Consider the following 19961-nt stretch of genomic DNA (forward strand, 5'->3'; position numbering starts at 1 on the left):
CGCTGTGAAGCAGAGGGCTTGTAGAGGATTGAGAAGCACCACTGTAGGAGGCCCGGCGAGCAGCCGCCAGCGCCATCTTGGTCACGCTTGCTGTCCTGGGGCATAAAGAAATGTTGGGAGTTTCCACCGCTGGCCGGGCTCCTTTTTTTCTTTTTTGCCATCCCCTGCTGACAGGTCGTTGCTGGGCACTGATGTGTAAAAAGCAGCCGGGTATACCCCTCTGGGACGCTGACTTGCTTGGATTGTTCTCCCGGTCCGGCGGAGCTCTGAAATCAAGCGCCCATGCAGCAACCACACCCACCTACTCATGTACTTCTGATGTCCCCCCTCCCCCATTCCACTGTTAACCAACTAGGTAATGTCTTCTACAGCTTGGTAAGAGATGTGTGATTTTTGCAGAGTCCTGCAGCCAATTAGTGTTTAACACTAGGAACGACAGGTCATGTGATTCTTGTGGTCTCCTTCCTAGATCAGTTTTTAGACCTCAGATGACATTCACTACAAGGAAGTCCTGCAATTTATAACCTAGAGAATGTCCTGGGCTTGCTCTGAAGCACTAGTGTAATGGTAGAACCATTAATGCATCCTTTTTTACATGTGCTTTATTTGAGCACTGGGGGTATTTATCTTGTACCAGTGGTTCCCTCCTTTAAAGCTTCCTTGCACATGGGTAGAAACTGTTTGTTTTTTTTATTTATGGAATGTCTTGTCTTTGCTTCACTTGTGTGGAGTGTTGTAACAAATTTACATTTGCAGCCCTAAGTCCACTTTGCAGGTCATGCATTGTACATATGCATTTTGGGGGGAGGGTGTCTATCCTGTATCAAAATGTTATACCGCTTCATGTGTAGATGATAGGTTTTTTTTATTTTGCTGCATTAATGTAGTGTTCTTGTGCTACAAGAGATGTTGGTACAGAGGTATAATCAGATTTTGCATGGGCAGCACAGTGGCTTGGCTGTTGGCGCTTCTGCCTGGAGGTGCTGGGGTCATTGGTTCAGATCCAACCATGCCATCGGTCCTGCATTTCTTGCAAGTGGTGCTAAAAGCCATGGCTGGCAAAGGCGGAACATAAGGTCAGTAACTTGGTTGCATGCCTTTGATGCTTCACATAAGGCTCTGACAAACACTGGCAGCAGCAGCGCCTTATCTTCAGCAATGATTGCAATCATTGAGGTGGTAGTGGTTGCAGGTGTGAAGAAAATACACGTGTGCAATTAAGTGTGTATGTGCTCCAATAAGGAAAGGGGTGCATTTGGAGGCTTGTTCTAGTGGATTTTTGGCATCCCATAATCCAGAAGTACGGTAGTCATGTCGGCATTTTAGGCCAGCCCCCTACTGCTTGGTATTCAGGTGGCAGTGAGTGCACAGTAGCTTGGGGGTATCAGCGCTATCTCCATTAAAAAAAAAAAAAGCTGTTGTGGAGATTAACATGGGTCCCTGAAGGCATAATGTATGTCTCAAGGCACAGGGCATTGTCACATTCTTATACAAGGATGTATGTATAGGATGTTGGTTTTTATATCTCCGCCATAGTTCAGACCTAGTCATTCCATGTAGTGTCTGTTGGGGCTAGTCGCTCTATTGAGAATTTTAAGATAACTGGGTCCACTATAACTGATTATAGTAATTCCAAGGGTGGTAAAGGTCTTTGGACTTTACATGACCCTTCCTGCTCCAGTAAGTTCTTGCCTCTACTGTCCTGGAAGATGATTGGGGAAAAACAGATTTAAGACTTACTGGTAACTGTTTCCAGGACAGCCAGGTTCCCTCCCTTTATGTTACCAGTGGTTTTTATGTTTGTATATGCTTTAAGGGTGTGTGTGTGTGTGTGTGTGTGTGTGTGTGTGTGTGTGTGTGTGTTTTACCAGTAAGTCTAACTCTGGGTTTTTTTTAATGTGAGGTTAGTGGCTCTTCTTTCTTCTCGTAATAATATATATATGGCTCATATGTATTTGTTTTAATAGGCTGTTACGTGTCTATCCCTGGACCCAGAGGCGTTTTGGAAATCTGTCCAATTCTGCTGCCGTTGGTGATAAGGTCAACGCTCATGGCAAGAAGGTGCTTGGTGCCATTGATAAAGCAGTTCACCATCTGGATAATGTGAAACCTGTCCTGGCTGAGCTCAGCAAGCCACATGCTGAAGAGCTCAATGTAAATCCTGAAAATTTTAAGGTACAGATATATAGTAAAATAGAATATACATTTGGAACACTTCAGTTAGTACAGCCATGGCCAAAGGTTTTGAGAATGAGACAAATAATAATTTTCACAAAGTCTGTTTCAGTGTTTTTAGATTTTTTTTGTTAGATGTTACTATGGAATACTGAAGTATAATTACTAGCTCTTTATTGACAGCTTATACAAAGAGTCAATATTTGCAGTGTGGACCCTTCTTTTTTTTTAAGACCTCTGCAATTCTCCCTGGCATGTGGTCAGTCAACTTCCAGGCTACATCCTGACAGGCAGCCCATTCTTGCATAATCAATGCTCTCGGGAGTTTCCTGACATGGACTCAAAATTTCAATGTTTTGTCCCCTCCCAAGCCACTTGGCACTTTTGCCCTATGACAAGGTGCTCAATCATGCTGGAAAAGGAATTGTTTGACCCCAAACTGTTCTTGGATGGTTGGGAGAAGTTTTTTTGTTTTTTTTTATTTATTCATGGCTGTTATTTGGCAAAATTTGTGAGTGAGCCCACTCTGACTGAGAAGCAACCCCATATTTGAATGGACTCAGTATGCTTTACTGTTGGCATGGAACAGGACTGATGATAATGTCATCTTTTCTTCAGACAAGGTTTTGTCTGGATGCCCCAAACAATAGAAAGATTCATTAGAGAAAATGACTTTCCACAGTCCTCAGCAGTCCAACCCCCTAGACCTTTTGGAGACTCGTCTGTCCCTGATTTTCCCGGAGAGTGGCTTCTTTGCTGTCCTTGACACCAGGCCATCCTCAAAGTTTTCGCCTCACTGCGCACAGAGGCACTCTCCCCAGCCTGTGGTTGGTAGGCTATTAATCCCATTCTAGAAGTCATTGGTTATCTTGCTATTCTGAAAAATATTCTTTGATTATATTCTCACATTACCTGTGATGAATTTTTTTTCTAAATGTTGTGTTTATCACCAATTATATTTTTGACATTTTATTCTGCACTGAAGTATTTAATATATTTTTGCACAGAATTGTATTCTTATCTTCAGGTTAGCGTCACTTAAAATGATCTCATATTTTTGTTGATTTATGGAAATAAGTTGAGAATCTCCTTACTTGCAGATCTTTGCTTATTTGCATAAATAGACACTGTTTATCAGAGCAGTATAAACATTGACAGTGTGTTTTTGTTTTGTTTTTTGGGATTAAGTTCATTCTCTCTCATGGCAAAGAGGGACTTTGGAATTGATTGCAATTCACCTGATCACTCTTCATAACATTCTGGAGTATATGCAAATTGCCATCATAAAAATCGAGGAAGGCCGGCAGCATTGTTCAGTGTATTCTGACGGGGGAGGAGGAGAAGTCTTTCCATTGTCAGAACACACTAGCACAGAAGGAATGATTCCCCCAAGCACATCAAATGTGTGATTGAATGACATTTAAAGTAACAGCACCACAGAAACTATACTGAATATAAATGGTCTGTTAGCCAGAGCAGCAGCAGCAGTCTATTGATAAAAACAGTTGGAATAGGAAAATGTATAGTGTGAGCAGCACTGATCTACACATCAACCCTATATACCTTATTCAAATAAATGTCAAAGTGCTAGTGCAAAAAAATCATGCAATGTAATCGATGCCCAAAATTGTGTGCAACATTCCAAAAGTATATATGCCCGTGTTCTCAAAACACAGTGCAGCACCCAAACGTGAATCGGTCACCGGTCTCACTAGATCCAACTCGACAGAGCTATAGGCTCATCCGATTATAAACCAGCCCGCATGCCAAATGGCTCCCAGCGCTCACTGATGCCACTCTCCCAATTAGGCTCCAATCTGTGCCATAACGCTCAATTCAGTAGCTGAAGGAAGATGCCATTGTGAGATCATCAAAACAGGCTTTGATTTGAAACCACAGATGTTACTAAAGTGTCCATCTGACACAAGGGTTAAATACTCAATCCTGTTAGCTGTTGGTCTCCAGTAGAGTTGAGCGAACACCTGGATGTCCAGGTTAGGTGGGTCCGGCCGAACTTGGGGAAAAATGTCCGGGTTTGTGACCCGGACTTAACCTGAACTTGATCCAGAACCCCATTGAAGTCAATGGTGACCTGAACTTTTGAGCACTAAAATGGCTCTAAAAACACATGGAAAGGGCTAGAGGGCTGCAAATGGCAGCAAAATCTTCAAAGAGCATGGCAAGTGCTCTGCAAACAAATGTGGGATAGGTAAATATCTTTAAAATAACAAAATACATAAAAATAAAAATAATCTTGAATGATGTAGGAGGAGGACGAAACCCATATGGAGTAGGTTGAGGTGGCGGTGGATATGGCGGTGTAGGTGGAAGCGGCGGTGGAGGACGAGGTAGCCAACACTGGTTTTGGTTCTTTAATTTAATTTTTTTTTTGAGGGTACACCCCAAAAGAGTAAGAAAGATCAAATGCAACAATGGCTGGGTAAGGCCGGTATACATGTCTATTCTGCACAAGGTGCGCCCTAGCGTGGTAGTTCTTCAGACAATGTAATGGCAGGAAACCTTCTCAACCTAAGCACAACCTGCATGACCAGGCATCTAAGTGCAAAGCACGAGCTGCAGTGGGAGTAGACGCCTCAAAAACCAAGAAAGGTCTCTGGCTCCTCCTGCTTCCTCTTCTGCTGCTGCAGTCTCGGCTTCTTCATCCACCTCCTGTAGTGAGTGGCACCTGCCACCTCGCAAACCGAGGATCTGCCAGCAACACCACCACCTGGGTCACCAACAACCATCTCCACAATGTCCCGTGGAAGCGTTCAGCTTTTTATCTCCCAAACACTGGAGCGGAAGAGGAAATCCCCCCCCCTACCCACCCGCAATCCCTGGCCCTGAATGCCAGCATTTCAAAATTCCTGGCCTTTGAAATGCTGTCATTCCGTCTGGTGGAGGTGCAGAGTTTTAAAAGCCTTATGGTGGTTGCTGTCCCACAGTACGTCGTGCCCAGCTGCCATTACTTTTCCAGGCAAGCCATCCCTTCCCTGCACAACCAAGTGGGTGACAAAATCAGGTGTGCACTGCGCAGCGCCATCTGTGGCAAGGTACACCTAACTATGGATACCTGGACCAGTAAGCAAAGTCAGGGACGTTTATATCTCCCTAACAGCACACTGGGTAACTGCAGTGGCGGCTGGGCCTGAGGCGGATAGCAGTTGGCGCATGTCCTTCCACCACCGAGGAATGCAGGGCGCTTCAGTTTGCCTCCTGTTCCTAACTCCTCCTACTCCGCTTCCTCATTCCCTACCGCCCCCTCATCTGGTCAGCGTAACACCTTCACCACCAACTTCAGCACAGCCAGGGGTAAACGACAGCAGGCAGTTTTAAACTTGCCTGTTTGGGGGAAAAACCCTGCACCGCGCAGGAGTTGTGGAGGAGCATGGAACAGCAGACCGATTAGTGGTTGGTGCCAGTGAGCCTCAAGCCTGGCCTGGTGGTGTGCGATAATGGTCGAAATCTCGTAGCAGCTCTGGGCATAGCCGGTTTGACGCACATCCCTTGCCTGGCGCATGTGCTGAATTTGGTGGTATAGAGCTTCCTTAAAATCACCTCGATATGTCAGAGCTGCTGCAGAAAGTGCAGACCGTCTGTGCACACTTTCGGCGTTCTCACCCTGCTGCTCGCTTGTCGGCGCTGCAGCGTAACTTCGTCTTTCCCGCTCACCGCCTCATATATGTGACGTGCCCACAAGGTGGAACTCCACCTTGCACATGCTGGCAAGACTTATTGATTGACTTATTGATTGACTTATTTATTGATAAGCAGAATAGAACAGTATCCAATGGGTGTATCTCACTGTAACATATGCAGACTAGCACGCAATTTAATTTTTTCCCCTAAATGGGTGTTTATTGCAAAGCGGAATACAACAGCAGTATCCAATTGGTGTATCTCACTGTAATGTATGAATTAAATTTTTTTTATACTTCCCTTTTTTATTTGGTGATTTTTGAAGAGCAGATTTGAACAGCAGTGTCTAAACGCTGTATGACAGTGTCACAGTAAAGTATGAATGAAAAACTGAAAAATTGTCCCCTTAATTGGTGCTTGTTGAATAGCAGATTAGAACTGCAGTGTCTAAATGCTGTAAGTCACAGTAAAGTATGAAGAGCATTTTTTTTTTTTTTTTTTTTTTAATCCAGATTAAGCAGACCCATATGCACTGAGCTTGCATTCCATGGCTGCTACACGCCACACTCCGAACAGGTTGGATACTGTTGTTCTATTCCGCTATTGAATAAAAAAAAAAAAAAAACCCATTTGAATGAAAAATTTTAAAATATTTTCCCCTTACATTGGTGCTTTCTCCTTTCATCCTTCCAGGACGGCCTACATTTGAGAGATTGTGGCTCCGCCTCACAGGAAACACAACTAATTTGCAGCTGTTTAAAAGGGTCCCACCCATCCTTGGCTTCAGTTCAGTTGTGTTTCCAACCTCACATCGGACGTTTTTTTTTTTTTTTTTTTTTTTTTTTTACTAACCTGAGGCAAATAGCTGGCCAAGAGGGTACCCCTGGAAGGCAGCTTCGGTCGGCCTAATAGCTGGTTCCTCCCTAGCTGTATCCTTGGAAAAGGAACTTTCAGGTCGCCAAACATACCAGGTAGTGCGGTTTGCCTTATGGTGAAGGTCACTCATACCTGAAGTCCTGCTTGTCTCTGCAGGAAGTCTCCTCCGTTCGCTTCGTTGGGCGGTAAGGATTTTCAAATTTCCCGCCAGCGGTGAGCCCCAAGCCTCGCTATGGAGACAGGAAGTTCCGGCTGAAGGGGCGGAGCGACTGATTCCCGGAAGAGACCCAGCGTGGAGGAGACGCCGGGTCGGTGTGAGCTCGGTACAACCATGGCTGACTCTCCGACTCCGAGAGGGCGGAAGCCCCAGAAAGAGACACAAGCGGCCGCAATCCTTACAGGGGAGAAAGCGGCAATGCAGGTGGCGACAGGAACGGGTAAGTGATACCGATGGCGGCCGACTGCTGTCTATTGTGTGACGGGTATGCCGTGCCATGTTTTTCCTGCATGTTTGCCGTAGTGGTGGACAAGAGGGTTATGTCACTTCATGGTGTCCTTTCTTCTTGTCTTCATGTGTTTACACAGGTACGCCACCGGCACAGGAAGCCCCTGCCAGACCCCTATCCTCAGCTAAAAAATGTGGGGAATGAGGGGTTAGATTGTCTAAGTCCTACACAAAGCCCTTATGCCAGACTTGCATTAATACGTTACAGCAGCTATCCCTCTAGTCCCAGCAGAGGAAGGAGCAAAAGATAATGTGTCCTCCCAAGACTGTGGGTGGTCAAAAGGACCCCCATCCCTCTGGGCAGATTCTCTATCCATTCCCTCAACTCAAGTTAGGGAACAAGAGGATCCAGAAGAAGGTTCTAGTTATTTAAGAGACCCTTCAAGTTCAGATAAGGACTCAGAAAGTAACAGTGAAGGGGAAAAAGATAAAAAATCTTTTTTCCTTGGAATATATGCAGGGTCTTCTTAAAGTGATACATGACACTGAAGGAATCCCTACCCCTGCAAAGGAGTCTTCCTGCAAAGACAAAGTGTACAAAGGCTTGGGAAAACACAGTACAGAACCATTCCCATTCACCAGTCATTAAAAGACCTAATACACCAAGAATGGAAATTGCCTACACATGCCTTGTCCAGACCAAAAAACTGGAAAAGGTTTCCCTTTGAGCCTCAAGAATTGGAAGTATTCACAAAAAATCCTAAACTTGATGCTCCCCTGGCACAATTATCAAAAGGAACAGATTTATCCTTTGAAAATGTGGGGCATATTACAGATCCTATGGATCGCAGGATTGAATCCGTATTAAGTAAAGCCTGGGATTCTAATGCATATAATACAACTATAGCCTTAGCTGATACCTGTATGGCCAGGAACTTTCAAAATGTGTCCGCAATATAGCAGGATCACAAGACCTGATAGATTCCCTGGCCATGATTAGTAAAGCTGCATCCTACCTAGCAGACGTAGCTGTGGAATTATTAGTAGCATCTGCTAAAACAGCAGCATTAATAAATTCTGCCAGAAGGGTGCTCTGGGTCAAAGCTTGGGAAGGTGATGTAAACTCCAAAGTAAGACTCTGTGCTCTACCCTTTGAAGGTTCATTACTGTTCGGTTCAGGACTAGATGATACCTTGTCCAGATCTGCAGAAAAAGGGAAAAAGTTTCCCACTAAGAAAGGACAAATCTGGAAGATATTCCTTTCGGGAACTTCCAAGGCAAGAATCAAAGGCCGTTTAGGGCCAATAAAGGTGGTCCTGGGAAAGGAAAACAAGGGGACAAATTGTTGTTCCTTAAACCTGGACCTAAGTCCAAAGAATCTAACTGACGCCAGCGTCAGAGTAGGGGGCAGACTGACCCATGTTGCTTCCCAATGGGAAAACATCTCTGCCGGTCCCTACATTCTTCATTGGGAAGGGTACCAATTGGGAGTTTGTCTCACAACTGGTATCAAAGATATTAGTGACCTATCCCTCAAGAAAAGAACAAAAGTTCTCCAGGGGGAACATTTATTCGGTCAGATAAAATCTGTACCAAAATGTCTTTATGACAATGTGGGATTTAAGAGATGCTTACCTACATGTTCCAATTTATTGAAAACCTCAAGCATTTCTCAGATTCATCATAGTAACAGAAGAGGGTACTGCACGTTGGCAGTTCAGAGCTTCTCCTGTTTGCTTGGCAGCAAGTCCAGGGATCTTTACAAAAATCTTGGCCAAGGTAGTAGGCCTCCTGTACCTACTAGGCCTAAAGTTGATCCCGTGTCTGGAAGATATGTTGATTTGTATAAGATCAACAGATCTACTGGGCCTAGGGTGTCTACGGTACAAAATAGATACCGGACTCAAACTCTTTTTCCCAAGGGAAAAGGTGAAAGAAGTGGTCTCAGCAGTAAAAAGCATCTGCTCTCGTCCCCAAGGCACCAGGAGACCGATCATGTAGATTCTAGGGCCAAATCCAGCCATAGATTGGGCCCAACTACATTCAAGAGACCTCCAAGGCTTTCACCTAGCCTCTTGGAACAAGAGACAGCCGCAACCACGCCTCATCCTAGTCAAACCTGGGTAACCAAAAGGAAAGTGATTTGCAACCCTGGGGTCTCTATCAGTGACAGTACCTTGGAAACTACCAGAAATTCAAGACCTGTCACTACAAGGACCTCTGATTCACCCCAGACCGCAGTTTTTTCAATTAACAGTCTGGATCGTGAACGCCAAATACTAAAAGAAAAAGGATGCTCAGACAGAGTCATTGAGACCCTCCTTTCAAGTAGAAAGCCAGTAACTAGAAAAATTTATTCCAAAATCTGGAAGACATTTTGTACTTGGCAGAGTCAGAAGAAGGATTCCTCTGCCTCAACCCCAAGGATCCTGGATTTTTTACAGGATGGGGTAGATAAGGGGGTGGCAGTGAACACCTTTTAAAGTACAGATAGCGGGACTTACTGTTTTTTTTTTTTAGACAAAAGGTTAGCCCAAGAACCTTTAGTTAAAAGATTTCTGTTGGCTCGGAGAAGGGATATCTCCAATTACCAGAGCTATTGTTCAAGCCTGGAACTTAACGCTAGTACTAGAGGCACTATCTAGTGAAGCATTTGAACCCTTAAACAAAATTAGTTTAAACATTTTGTCTATTAAGTTAACTTTTTTGTTAGCAATCACCACAGCCAGGAGAGTGGGAGATTTGCAAAGCTTATCCGTAAAAGAACCCTTTATGAGAATTCTCCAAGACAGGGTGATTCTTAAACCAGATCCACTGTACCTGCCCAAGGTGGTGTCATCTTTTCATAGGAATCAAGAGATGGTTCTCCCCTCCTTCTGTGAGAAACCTAAGTGTGCAAAAGAAGAGAAATTCCATTGCTTAGATGTAAGATGTCTTCTAGCATATCTAGAAAGAACCAAGGGCTTTAGAAGATCTAGTCACTTGTTGGTTCTACATTCTGGACCAAGGAAGGGCTTACAAGCATCAAAACCCTCAATCTCTAGGTGGATTAAACAAGCCATTAGTTTGTCATATAAGGTGTCAGGTACCCCCACACCTGCAACTCTAAAGGCACATTCCACAAGGGGCATGGCAACTTCCTGGGCCGAAAAAGCCGGAGCATCCTGGGAGCAGATCCGCCATGCTGCCACCTGGTCCAGTCAAGATACCTTCCTAAAGCACTATCATGTGGAAGTACTGTCGCAACAAGACCTTGCCTTTGGCAGAAAGGTTTTACAGGCAGTGGTCCCCCCCTAAGGTAGGCCAGTATGGATTCCTTTATCATCCCCTCAAATGTAGGCCGTCCTGGAAGGATGAAAGGAGAAAACTTACCGTTAGTGTACCGGTAACGGCCTTTCTCTTCAATCCTTCCAGGACGGCCGGCCTACTTCCCGCCCAATGTGGTGGTGAGTTCTAAAGAATATGTATATATAAATGTATATGTATATATGTGTAGCTGTTTGAATAACTATATTCCTTAAGGTTCGATTGGAAACTACTTTTCTATTACTGAAGGTAAGGATGGGTGGGACCCTTTTAAACAGCTGCAAATTAGTTGTGTTTCCTGTGAGGCGGAGCCACAATCTCTCAAATGTAGGCCGTCCTGGAAGGATTGAAGAGAAAGGCCGTTACCGGTACACTAACGGTAAGTTTTTTTTTTTTTTTTTTTTTTTTTTTTTTTTTTTTTTTTTGAAGAGCAGATTAGAAAAGCAGTGTCTAAACAATGTATGTCAAAGTAAAATATGAACAAAAAGTTAGTTTTTTTTTTTTTTTTTAATCCAGATTAAGCAGACACATGCATGCACTGAGCTTGCATTACATGCCTGCTGCCCACCTAACAGACTGATAAGTTGTTTTTTTTTTTTTTTTTTTTTTTCTTTTTTTTCTCCCTCCTCCTCACTGGGCTCAGGTCAGGGCGAAAACATCGTGCACTGCACCCCCACACAATAAAATCAATGTAGATTGCTGTCTGATTAAAGAAGATTCTTCCTATTCTTTCCCTGAAAGCAATCACCAGCCTGCCCCTACAATCTACTATCTCTCCCTTAGCAGCAGCAGGAACCTGTCCCTAGTATAGTTAGTGCCGCGCGTCACTCTGCTCTATTTGACTCCAGGTTATATAGAGTCTGGGTCACATGCTGCACTGGCCAATCCTAGCCATGCCATTAGTAGGCATGACTGTGATGGCTTCTAAGGGCACACTACTTAAACGCTTGCTTATTTGGCTGCCTTGCAGCTGTTAAAACCGTGCCAAAACGTGAAATAACATTACCGAACAACGGACTGTATCCCGAAAAATACAGTGAAATGTCCGGGTACCGAATACCCAAAAGTCCGATACGATCCTGAACAATACAGTCCGGGTTCGCTCAACCCTAGTCTCCAGTCAAACAGACCATGAGTATGAACCAAATTGCGCAGTGATGTCAGCGTCTTTGCCCTGCCTTATGCGTTTCATTATGCAATGTCCTCACTAAGAGATGGTCAGTGATTCACATTTGGGGACTGCACTGCATTTGGAGGAACACTGGAGTCATATTGTTTCTGGGCACTACATTTTTTTTTTTGATTGGAGGATCTTGCGACTTTATATTTAGTCAATGTTTAAGTTTTTGAGATTGTCTAGGCTATCTGCACAATTCAATCTACACAATTTTTTTTTTTTGTAATTTATCAGACTTCTGGTATTTGTTGCATTAGCACTAGAGTTGAGCGGACACCTGGATGTCCGTGTTCGGCCGAACTTGAAGAAAAAAGTCCGGGTCCGTGTCCCAGACTTTTTCCGAACTTTACCCGGACACCGAACCCCATTGAAGTCAATGGGGACCCGAACTTTCAGGCACTAAAATGGCTCAAACACCAATGGAAAGGGCTAGAGTGCTGCAAATGGCAGCAAAACGTAGTTAAGAGCATGGCGAGTGCTCTGCAAACAAATGTGGATAGGGAAATAACTTAAAACAAAAAAAAAAACAGAAAAATAAAACAATGTTCTTAATCTGTGAAGGACGAGGCCCATATGAAGTAGGAGGGAGGTTGAGGTGGTGGTGGATGTGGCGGTGTCATAGGCGTGCGCACAGGGTGTGCCGGGTGTGCCTGGGCACACCCTAATTCACCTAGGGCACATTAGCATTATCGCTCTGTTTGCCAGTGAGGAGATGGGAAAGATCTCCCTCAGACCTGCTCTGCCATAAGAGAAGTGCCACACACTTCTATTTCACTTTGCCAGCAGGGAGAGTAATGTACCGGGGCCATGTACATGTAGGCAAACGCATGCATGTGTATTTAAACTTCGGGGTGCACACCCTAATGCAATAGGCTGCGCACACCTATGGGCGGTATAGGTGGAAGCGGCGGTGGAGGAGGACGAGGTAGCCAACACTGCTTTTTTTCAGTCATTTTAAATGAGGGTACACCCCAAAAGAGTGAGAGCAAAAATAGAACAATGGCTGGGTAAGGTCGGTATCCATCTCTATTCTGCACAAGGTACGGAAAAGTCCTGTGGGATCCATGCCTGGTCCTTTTTTAATGAATGTGAGCTTGTCCACATTGTCTCTGGACAGGCGGCTGCGCTTGTCTGTGATAACGCCCCCAGCCGTGCTAAATACACGTTCAGATAATACACTGGCTGCAGGGCACGCCAGCACCTCCAAGGCGTAAAGGGCAAGCTCAGGCCATGTGCCCAATTTGGAGACCCAGAAGTTGAAGGGGGCAGACCCGTCATTCACTACAGGTAGGCGTGTGCACACATACTGCTTCACCATGTTGGTGAAATGCTGCCTCCTGCTAAGACGTTCCATATGAGCTGCTGGTGTTGCTGTTTGTTGTGGCGTGCTGACAAAGCTTTTCCACATTTCGGCCATGCTAACCCTGCCTTCTGAGGTGATGGCGGTGCCCTGGTTGCGTTGGCGACCTCCTCCTCCTTTGCCTTGGCCTTGTGCTTCCACTGTGGCCCTGCTGTCAGGTGGGAATGCCAGCAGCATTGCGTCTACCAGCGTGCGCTTGTACTCGCGCATCTTGCGATCGCGCTCCAGTGAGTGAATGAAGGACGGTACGTTGTCCTTGTAATGGGGATCCAGCAGCGTGGCCACCCAGTAATCAGCACAAGTTAGAATGTGGGCAACACGGCGGTCGTTGTGGAGACACTGCAGCATGTAATCGCTCATGTGTGCCAGGCTGCCGAAAGGCTGTCCTCTGTGGGAGGTGTATCGTCTGTGTCCTCTGTATCCCCCCAGCCACTCACCAGTGATGGCCATGAGCTGGCCTGGGTGCCACCCTGCTGTGAATATGGTTCCATCTCCTCCAGAACTGTGCCCCTGCTGGACAATTGTGTCCCTGGCGTTGGAAATGTTACCTCCTCCTCCTCCTCATCCTGTGCCACATCCTCTTCCATCATCGCCCGAATTGTTTTTTGAAGGAGGCATAGAAGTGGGATAGTTAAGCTGACAACGGCGTCATCGGCACTGGCCATGTTGGTGGAGTACTCAAAACAGCGCAACAAGACACACAGGTCTCGCATGGAGGCCCAGTTATTGGTGGTGAAGTGGTGCTGTTCCGCAGAGCGACTCACGCGTGCGTGCTGCAGCTGAAACTCCACTATGGCCTGCTGCTGCTCGCACAGTCTTTCCAGCATGTGCAAGGTGGAGTTCCACCTTGTGGGCACGTCACATATGAGGCGGTGAGCGGGAAGGCCGAAGTTATGCTGCAGCGCTGACAGGCGAGCAGCAGCAGGGTGAGAACGCCGAAAGTGCGCACAGACGGCCCGCACTTTTTGCAGCAGCTCTGACATATCGGGGTAATTTTTAAGGAACCTCTGCACCACCAAATTCAGCACATGCGCCAGGCAAGGGATGTGCGTCAAGCCGGCTAGGCCCAGAGCTGCTATGAGATTTCGCCCGTTATCGCACACCACCATTTGTCTGCTGTTCCATGCTCCTCCACAACTCCTGCGTGGTGTGTGGTTTTTTCCCCCAAACAGGCAAGTTTTAAAACTGCCTGCTGTCGTTTACCCCTGGCTGTGCTGAAGTTGGTGGTGAAGGTGTTACGCTGACCGGATGAGGAGGCGGTAGAGGATGAGGAAGCGGAGTAGGAGGAGTTAGGAACAGGAGGCAAACTGAAGCGCCCTGCAATCCTCGGTGGTGGAAGGACATGCGCCAAATTGCTATCCGCCTCAGGCCCAGCCGCCACTGCATTTACCCAGTGTGCCGTTAGGGAGATATAACGCCCCTGACCGTGCTTACTGGTCCACGTATTGGTAGTTAGGTGGACCTTGGCACAGATGGCGTTGCACAGTGCACACCTGATTTTTTTCCCCCACTTGGTTGTGCAGGGAAGGGAGGGCTTGCCTGGAAAAGTAGTGGCGGCTGGGCACGACGTACTGTGGGACAGCCACCGACATAAGGTTTTTAAAACTGTGCGTCTCCACCAGACGGAATAACAGCATTTCAAAGGCCAAGAATTTTGAAATGCTGGCATTCAGGGCCAGGGATCGCGGGTGGGTAGGGGGGTACTTCCTCTTCCTCTGAAGTGTTTGGGAGATGGAAAGCTGAACGCTTTCACGGGACATTGTGGAGATGGTTGGTGACCCAGGTGGTCGTGTTGCTGACAGATCGTCTGTTTGCGGGGTGGCAGATGCCGGTATCACTACAGATGTGGCTGGAGAGGCCGAGACTGCAGCAGAAGAGGAAGCAGGAGGAGCCAGAGACCTTTCTTGGTTTTGAAGGGGTCTACTCCACTGCAGCTCTTGCTTTGCACTTAGATGCCTGATCATGCAGGTTGTGCTCAGGTTGAAAAGGTTTATGCCTCGCTTCAGGCTCTGATTGCACAGGGTGCAAACCCCTCGTGTCCTGTCATCAGCACATTTTCTGAAGAACTTCCACGCTAGAGAACTCCTTTGAGCTGGCTTTGGTGCGCTCGTTCCCTTGCTGCAATGGGCAGTAGCAGGAACCCTGCTCCCTCTTCTGCTGTGCTGGTGGCTCTGTGCGACCACCGCCTCTTCCTCCAAACTACTCAGGTCACCTGCATGACCTTCATTCCATGTGGGGTCGAGGACCTCCTCATCCTCCATCTTCCACCCAGTCTTCACCCCTGCCCTCCTTGTCGGTCTCCACAATTCTGAATGCCGCAGCAGTTGGCACCTGCGTTTCGTCATCATCGGAGACGTGCTGCGATGGTCCTTCCATGTACTCCTCTTGAGAAAAAAGTGGTTGGGCATCGCTGCACTCAATCTCTTCCACTTCTGGGGCAGGGCTAGGTGGATGGCCCTGGGAAACCCTGCTGACAGAGTCCTCAAAAAGAAGAGACTGCTGTATGACTTGGGGCTCAGACTGCTTGCCTGATTTGCAAGGGGGTGAGGTGAAAGACGGTTGGACATTGGCTGCAGGTGCCAACTCTGACCTTTCTGCAGTAGACTGGGTGGGAGACAATGTGAAGGAACTGGAGGCACTGTCAGCAACCCAATCTACTATCGCCTGTACTTCTTCTGGCCTCATCACTTCTAGAGGCGCATTATGCCCTACCAAATACTGCTGCAGGTTCTGTCGCCTACTCACACTTGAGGAAGGTGTTTCACTTGTGCGTGTAGCTGGCACAGATCGACCACGTCCTCTCCTTGCAACAGGAGCTCTACCAGCAGCACCACGGCCCCTATTTGATGGTCTCCTCATATTTCTGTAATTTATGATCTTGCCCTAGAAAGGTGTTTATTGAATAGCGGAACAAAACAACCGTATCGCACGGGTGTATCTCAGTCAAATATGCAAACTATGCCGCAATTTCATTTTTTTTACCCCAAAAGGGTGTATATTGAATAGCGGAATAGAAAAAAGGATAAAAAAAACGGTGTATCTCACACCTACAAACACAGACTAGGCCCCGATTACAATTTTTTGTACCCTAAAGGCAGGATGAGGAAGAGGAGTAGGAGGAGTTCGGAACAGGAGGCAAACTGAAGCGCCCTGCAATCCTCTGCGGTGGAAGGAGATGCGCCAAACAAATTTAAAAAGGTGGATCTCACATGTACCGATAGACTATGCCGTAATTTAATTTTTTACACTCAAACAGGGTGTATATTGAATAGCGGAATAGGAAATTTTTTATAAAACGGTGTATCTCACACGTACCGATACAGACTATCCCGCAATTTAATTGTTTTTACCCTAAAGGTGTAGATTGAATGGCGGAATAGAAAATATGATCTCAAAAGGTGTATGTATCTCACACGTACAGAACCAGACTAGGCCCCGATTACTATTTTTTGTACCCCCAAAGGCAGGATGAGGAGTAGGAGGAGTTCGGAACAGGCAGGAGGCACACTGAAGCACCCTGCAATCCTCGGCGGTATGAGATGCGCCCCAAAAATTGGAAAGGTGCATCTCACACGTACCGATACAGACTATCCCGCAATTTAATTGTTTTTACCCCAAGGGTGTAGATTGAATAGCGGAATAGAAAATATGATATAAAATTGGTGATTTATCAATTGCACATGTGAACAGCAGTGTCTTAGATCAGTCAGCTCTGCTGCAGGCTATGGAGGGAAAAAAAAAAGTTCCCCTTTTTAAGTTTGTAATTTTTAAATAGATTAGTACAGACTATGCCACAATTTAATTTTTTTAACCCAAGGGTGTATATTGAATAGTGGAATAGAAAAAAGTGTATAACTTTTTGAAATCACTCAATAATAGCACATGTGAACACAGCAGTGTATTATCAGTCAGCACAGCAGCACTGAAGGAAAAACGCTGCACACAACTGACTGATAAATACTTTTTTCTCCCTCCTCCTCAGCGGGCAAAAAGATTGTGTTCACACCACCCCACACACAGCAAAATCGATGTGGACCACTGACCCTGCCTATCTCCAGCCTCTCCCTAAAATGCCCTAATATCTCGCCTTTCCTACAGCACTCCGACCTGTCCCTGAATTATTTTCGGACACAATATGATTTTTGCCTGTCTGTCCCTAATCAGCAGCCAGCATGTATGATGTGTGCTCTGTCCCTGTACTACAGCAGAATGACGCAGCGGTGCTCGGTCTCGAACTTATAAAGACTTGGTCACATGCTTCAGATAGCCAATCACAGCTACTAATACATTTGTAGGCATGGCTGGGATGGCTTAAGGCACACCAGTTAAACGCTTGTTGATTGGCTGTTGAAAGCCCGCCATTAAAAGTGCGCCAATACATACAAACCCGGAAATAAAATGACCGAACACTGATTTTAAACCCGAACATACAGTAAAGTTTTCGGGTCCGTGTTCGGGTAACAAAAATCCAATGATTCGGTACGAACACGAATAATACAGTCCGTGTTCGCTCAACATTAATTAGCACTTTTTTTTATGTCTGTTTGCACATTATTTTGGTGGTGGGTTTTTTTTTTTTTTTTTTTCTTTTTTGCTGAAAATGTAAACTTGCATAAATTGACTAAACCTGGCCAAAAACATTTTACAAAAGACAAACCTTAATGAAATATGTATACAATACTCACCACTTTTATTTGTAAACCATACTACATGTCCTAATTAAAATTTGTCCTTTCTGTTCACAGCATCTTGGTGAGATGCTGATCGTTGTGTTGGCTTGTAAGCTGGGATCTGAGTTCACCCCTGAAGTCCATGCTGCCTGGGAGAAATTTGTTAATGTCTTGGTGGCTGCTCTGAGCAATGGCTACTTCTAATGTTTGCTTCATTGTATTGAGGAGGGGAAAATAAAAGAAATGATTTGAAAACAATCTGTGGTTGTCTTTATCACTGCACAATATCTATCAATTATACAGATGATGCACCGTATTGTGAAAATATTTCAATGTCTGCTAACTGCTACCTGAGACTCAATAGTTTTCTCCCGATGTTAGAATTGCCATTTAGCTATAATGTATTTTTGCATATTTTTTATTTTTTTTTCTCTCCCATGTGGTTCCCCCAGAAATTTAATATTTTGAAGTTGTTCCACATAACTGAGGTCCATTGGGCCCCTGTTCACATCCACATTGGTGCGATTTTTGACCTGTGAAATTGCATGAGAAGTCGCACCCTTTTGTCGGCAATGGACCTGGTCAAGTCAGTGCAAAGCCGACTTTACAGTACTGTGAAAAAATATACAAAGTATATACCACGAGCCAAAGGTAGGGTTCCAGATAAATATATAAATGAAAAAATAGAGGAATCTATTAAGTAGAGGTAAAAGCAGCTGCTGTATAATAAAGGATATAGTGTAAAAGATTGGTCTTTTCTAAAAAAGGCCAAATACAGCGCTTGCTAGCTAAAGGTTAGATAAAAAACATATATATATATATATATATATATATATATATATATATATTCCCACAATTGATTAAACCAAATGCATAAAAGTTGTAAAGTCCACTAAAAAGGCAATGTAAAAGGCAATAAAAGTGATTTATGTGCTCAAATTAAATCCTTTTGGGCATGAGTGACTGCGATATAAAATTCAAATATAATAAAAAATTGCAAACTGCAGTATACGTAATTACAATTCAATATAGAAACAGTCCAAAATTTGTATAGAGACTTTTGTGCTCAAAAAAAATGTCCTTCGTGAGGGTGATTCTTCACAATTGGAAAGTGCAAATGCTGTGACTGATTTGGCTATGGTGTCAATTCCTTCTCCCAAGTGAATGAAATAATTGGATCACTTACCAGATGTAGTGGGTCTCATATGTCGTATGACATTAAGACCATTGAAGCTTTGGTGGCCTCCTGGGCCAAAAGGTTCCCCCTTTATGCGGTCCTGTGGACTGGCAAAGCTCCTCTGGACTCCGGGGTGCAACAACCCAGTGTGGTAGAAAAGGAGGGGAAAGAAAGCTCCAAATAGTGTAATAGAGTCAAATACAGTTTATTACCCTTGCATAGGGTTCCGAACATGAAAACACATGTATAAAACACTCCCTGGTGGTCAACGGTGCGGGCTGCCCGTCCTCCTTGCGGAATCAACGGGCTGTTTATGGTTTGCGTTCCACCCAGGATAGCGTGATGACGCTGTGCGGTCCAAACGAAACGCGTCAGTTTGGACCGAATAGCATCATCACGCTACCCTGGGTGGAACGCAAACCGCGAGGAGGACGTGCAGCCCGCACCGCTGACCACCAGGGAGTGTTTTATACATGTGTTTTCATGTTCGGAACCCTATGCAAGGATAATAAACTATATTTGCATGGGATCAACAATTGCAAAAACCAAAAATACGTCAAATCTTTGGGCCCATCTAAGAGTTCATCATGTTAAATTATAGCATGCAGCACAGAAAAAATGCAATGACATACTAGTATCCCAACAATAACAGATATATTTCAGAAAAAAACAGGTGGCTAAATTCGGATGGAAGATCCCAACTGCTGGACAGAGTAATCAGAGATGAGTCACCAATAACCAGCCATTTACAATGGTGTCTGACTCTGCATTTAAGCGGTTGAAGTCCATAGTTGAGCCAAGGTACACACTGAAGAGTGACAAGTATTATTGAACCGAAATGCTGGGAAACGTTCACCAAAAAGTCGTTGAGAAAGTAAAGGCAATGCTGGCAACTCACTCATTCACGACTGACTGCTGGTCAGGACAACAAGTCACTACTGAGTCTTGCATGTCACTTCATTGACCGTGGATGGACAAGAAGGCATTTGGTGTTGAATACAAAAGTGATGCAAGGATCCCACACTGGGGAGTACATTAGAGAAAGGTTTCTAGGCATGCTTGAAGACTAGGGAATCGCCAAAGACCGAGTGATGCTTGTACTTCGAGACAGCGCAATGAACATGGTGAAAGGAATG

At 45.2% G+C, this 19961-nt stretch overlaps 1 protein-coding gene across 1 annotated transcript; it reads left to right on the top strand.

Annotated features, from left to right (window-relative positions):
- Positions 1-358: 358 nt before the first annotated feature.
- On the top strand, positions 359-17852 carry LOC309558685 (hemoglobin larval subunit beta-1-like; the record flags this gene model as incomplete). Its single annotated transcript, XM_082261742.1, has 3 exons — positions 359-375; positions 1968-2175; positions 17724-17852. 3 exons carry the CDS (start codon positions 359-361, stop codon positions 17850-17852), a joined length of 354 nt encoding a protein of 117 aa, XP_082117868.1.
- Between the last annotated feature and the right edge of the window lie 2109 nt (positions 17853-19961).

This window comes from Pelophylax lessonae, assembly GCF_965119305.1.
Source record: "Pelophylax lessonae genome assembly, chromosome: 6".
Lineage (NCBI taxonomy): Eukaryota > Metazoa > Chordata > Amphibia > Anura > Ranidae > Pelophylax > Pelophylax lessonae.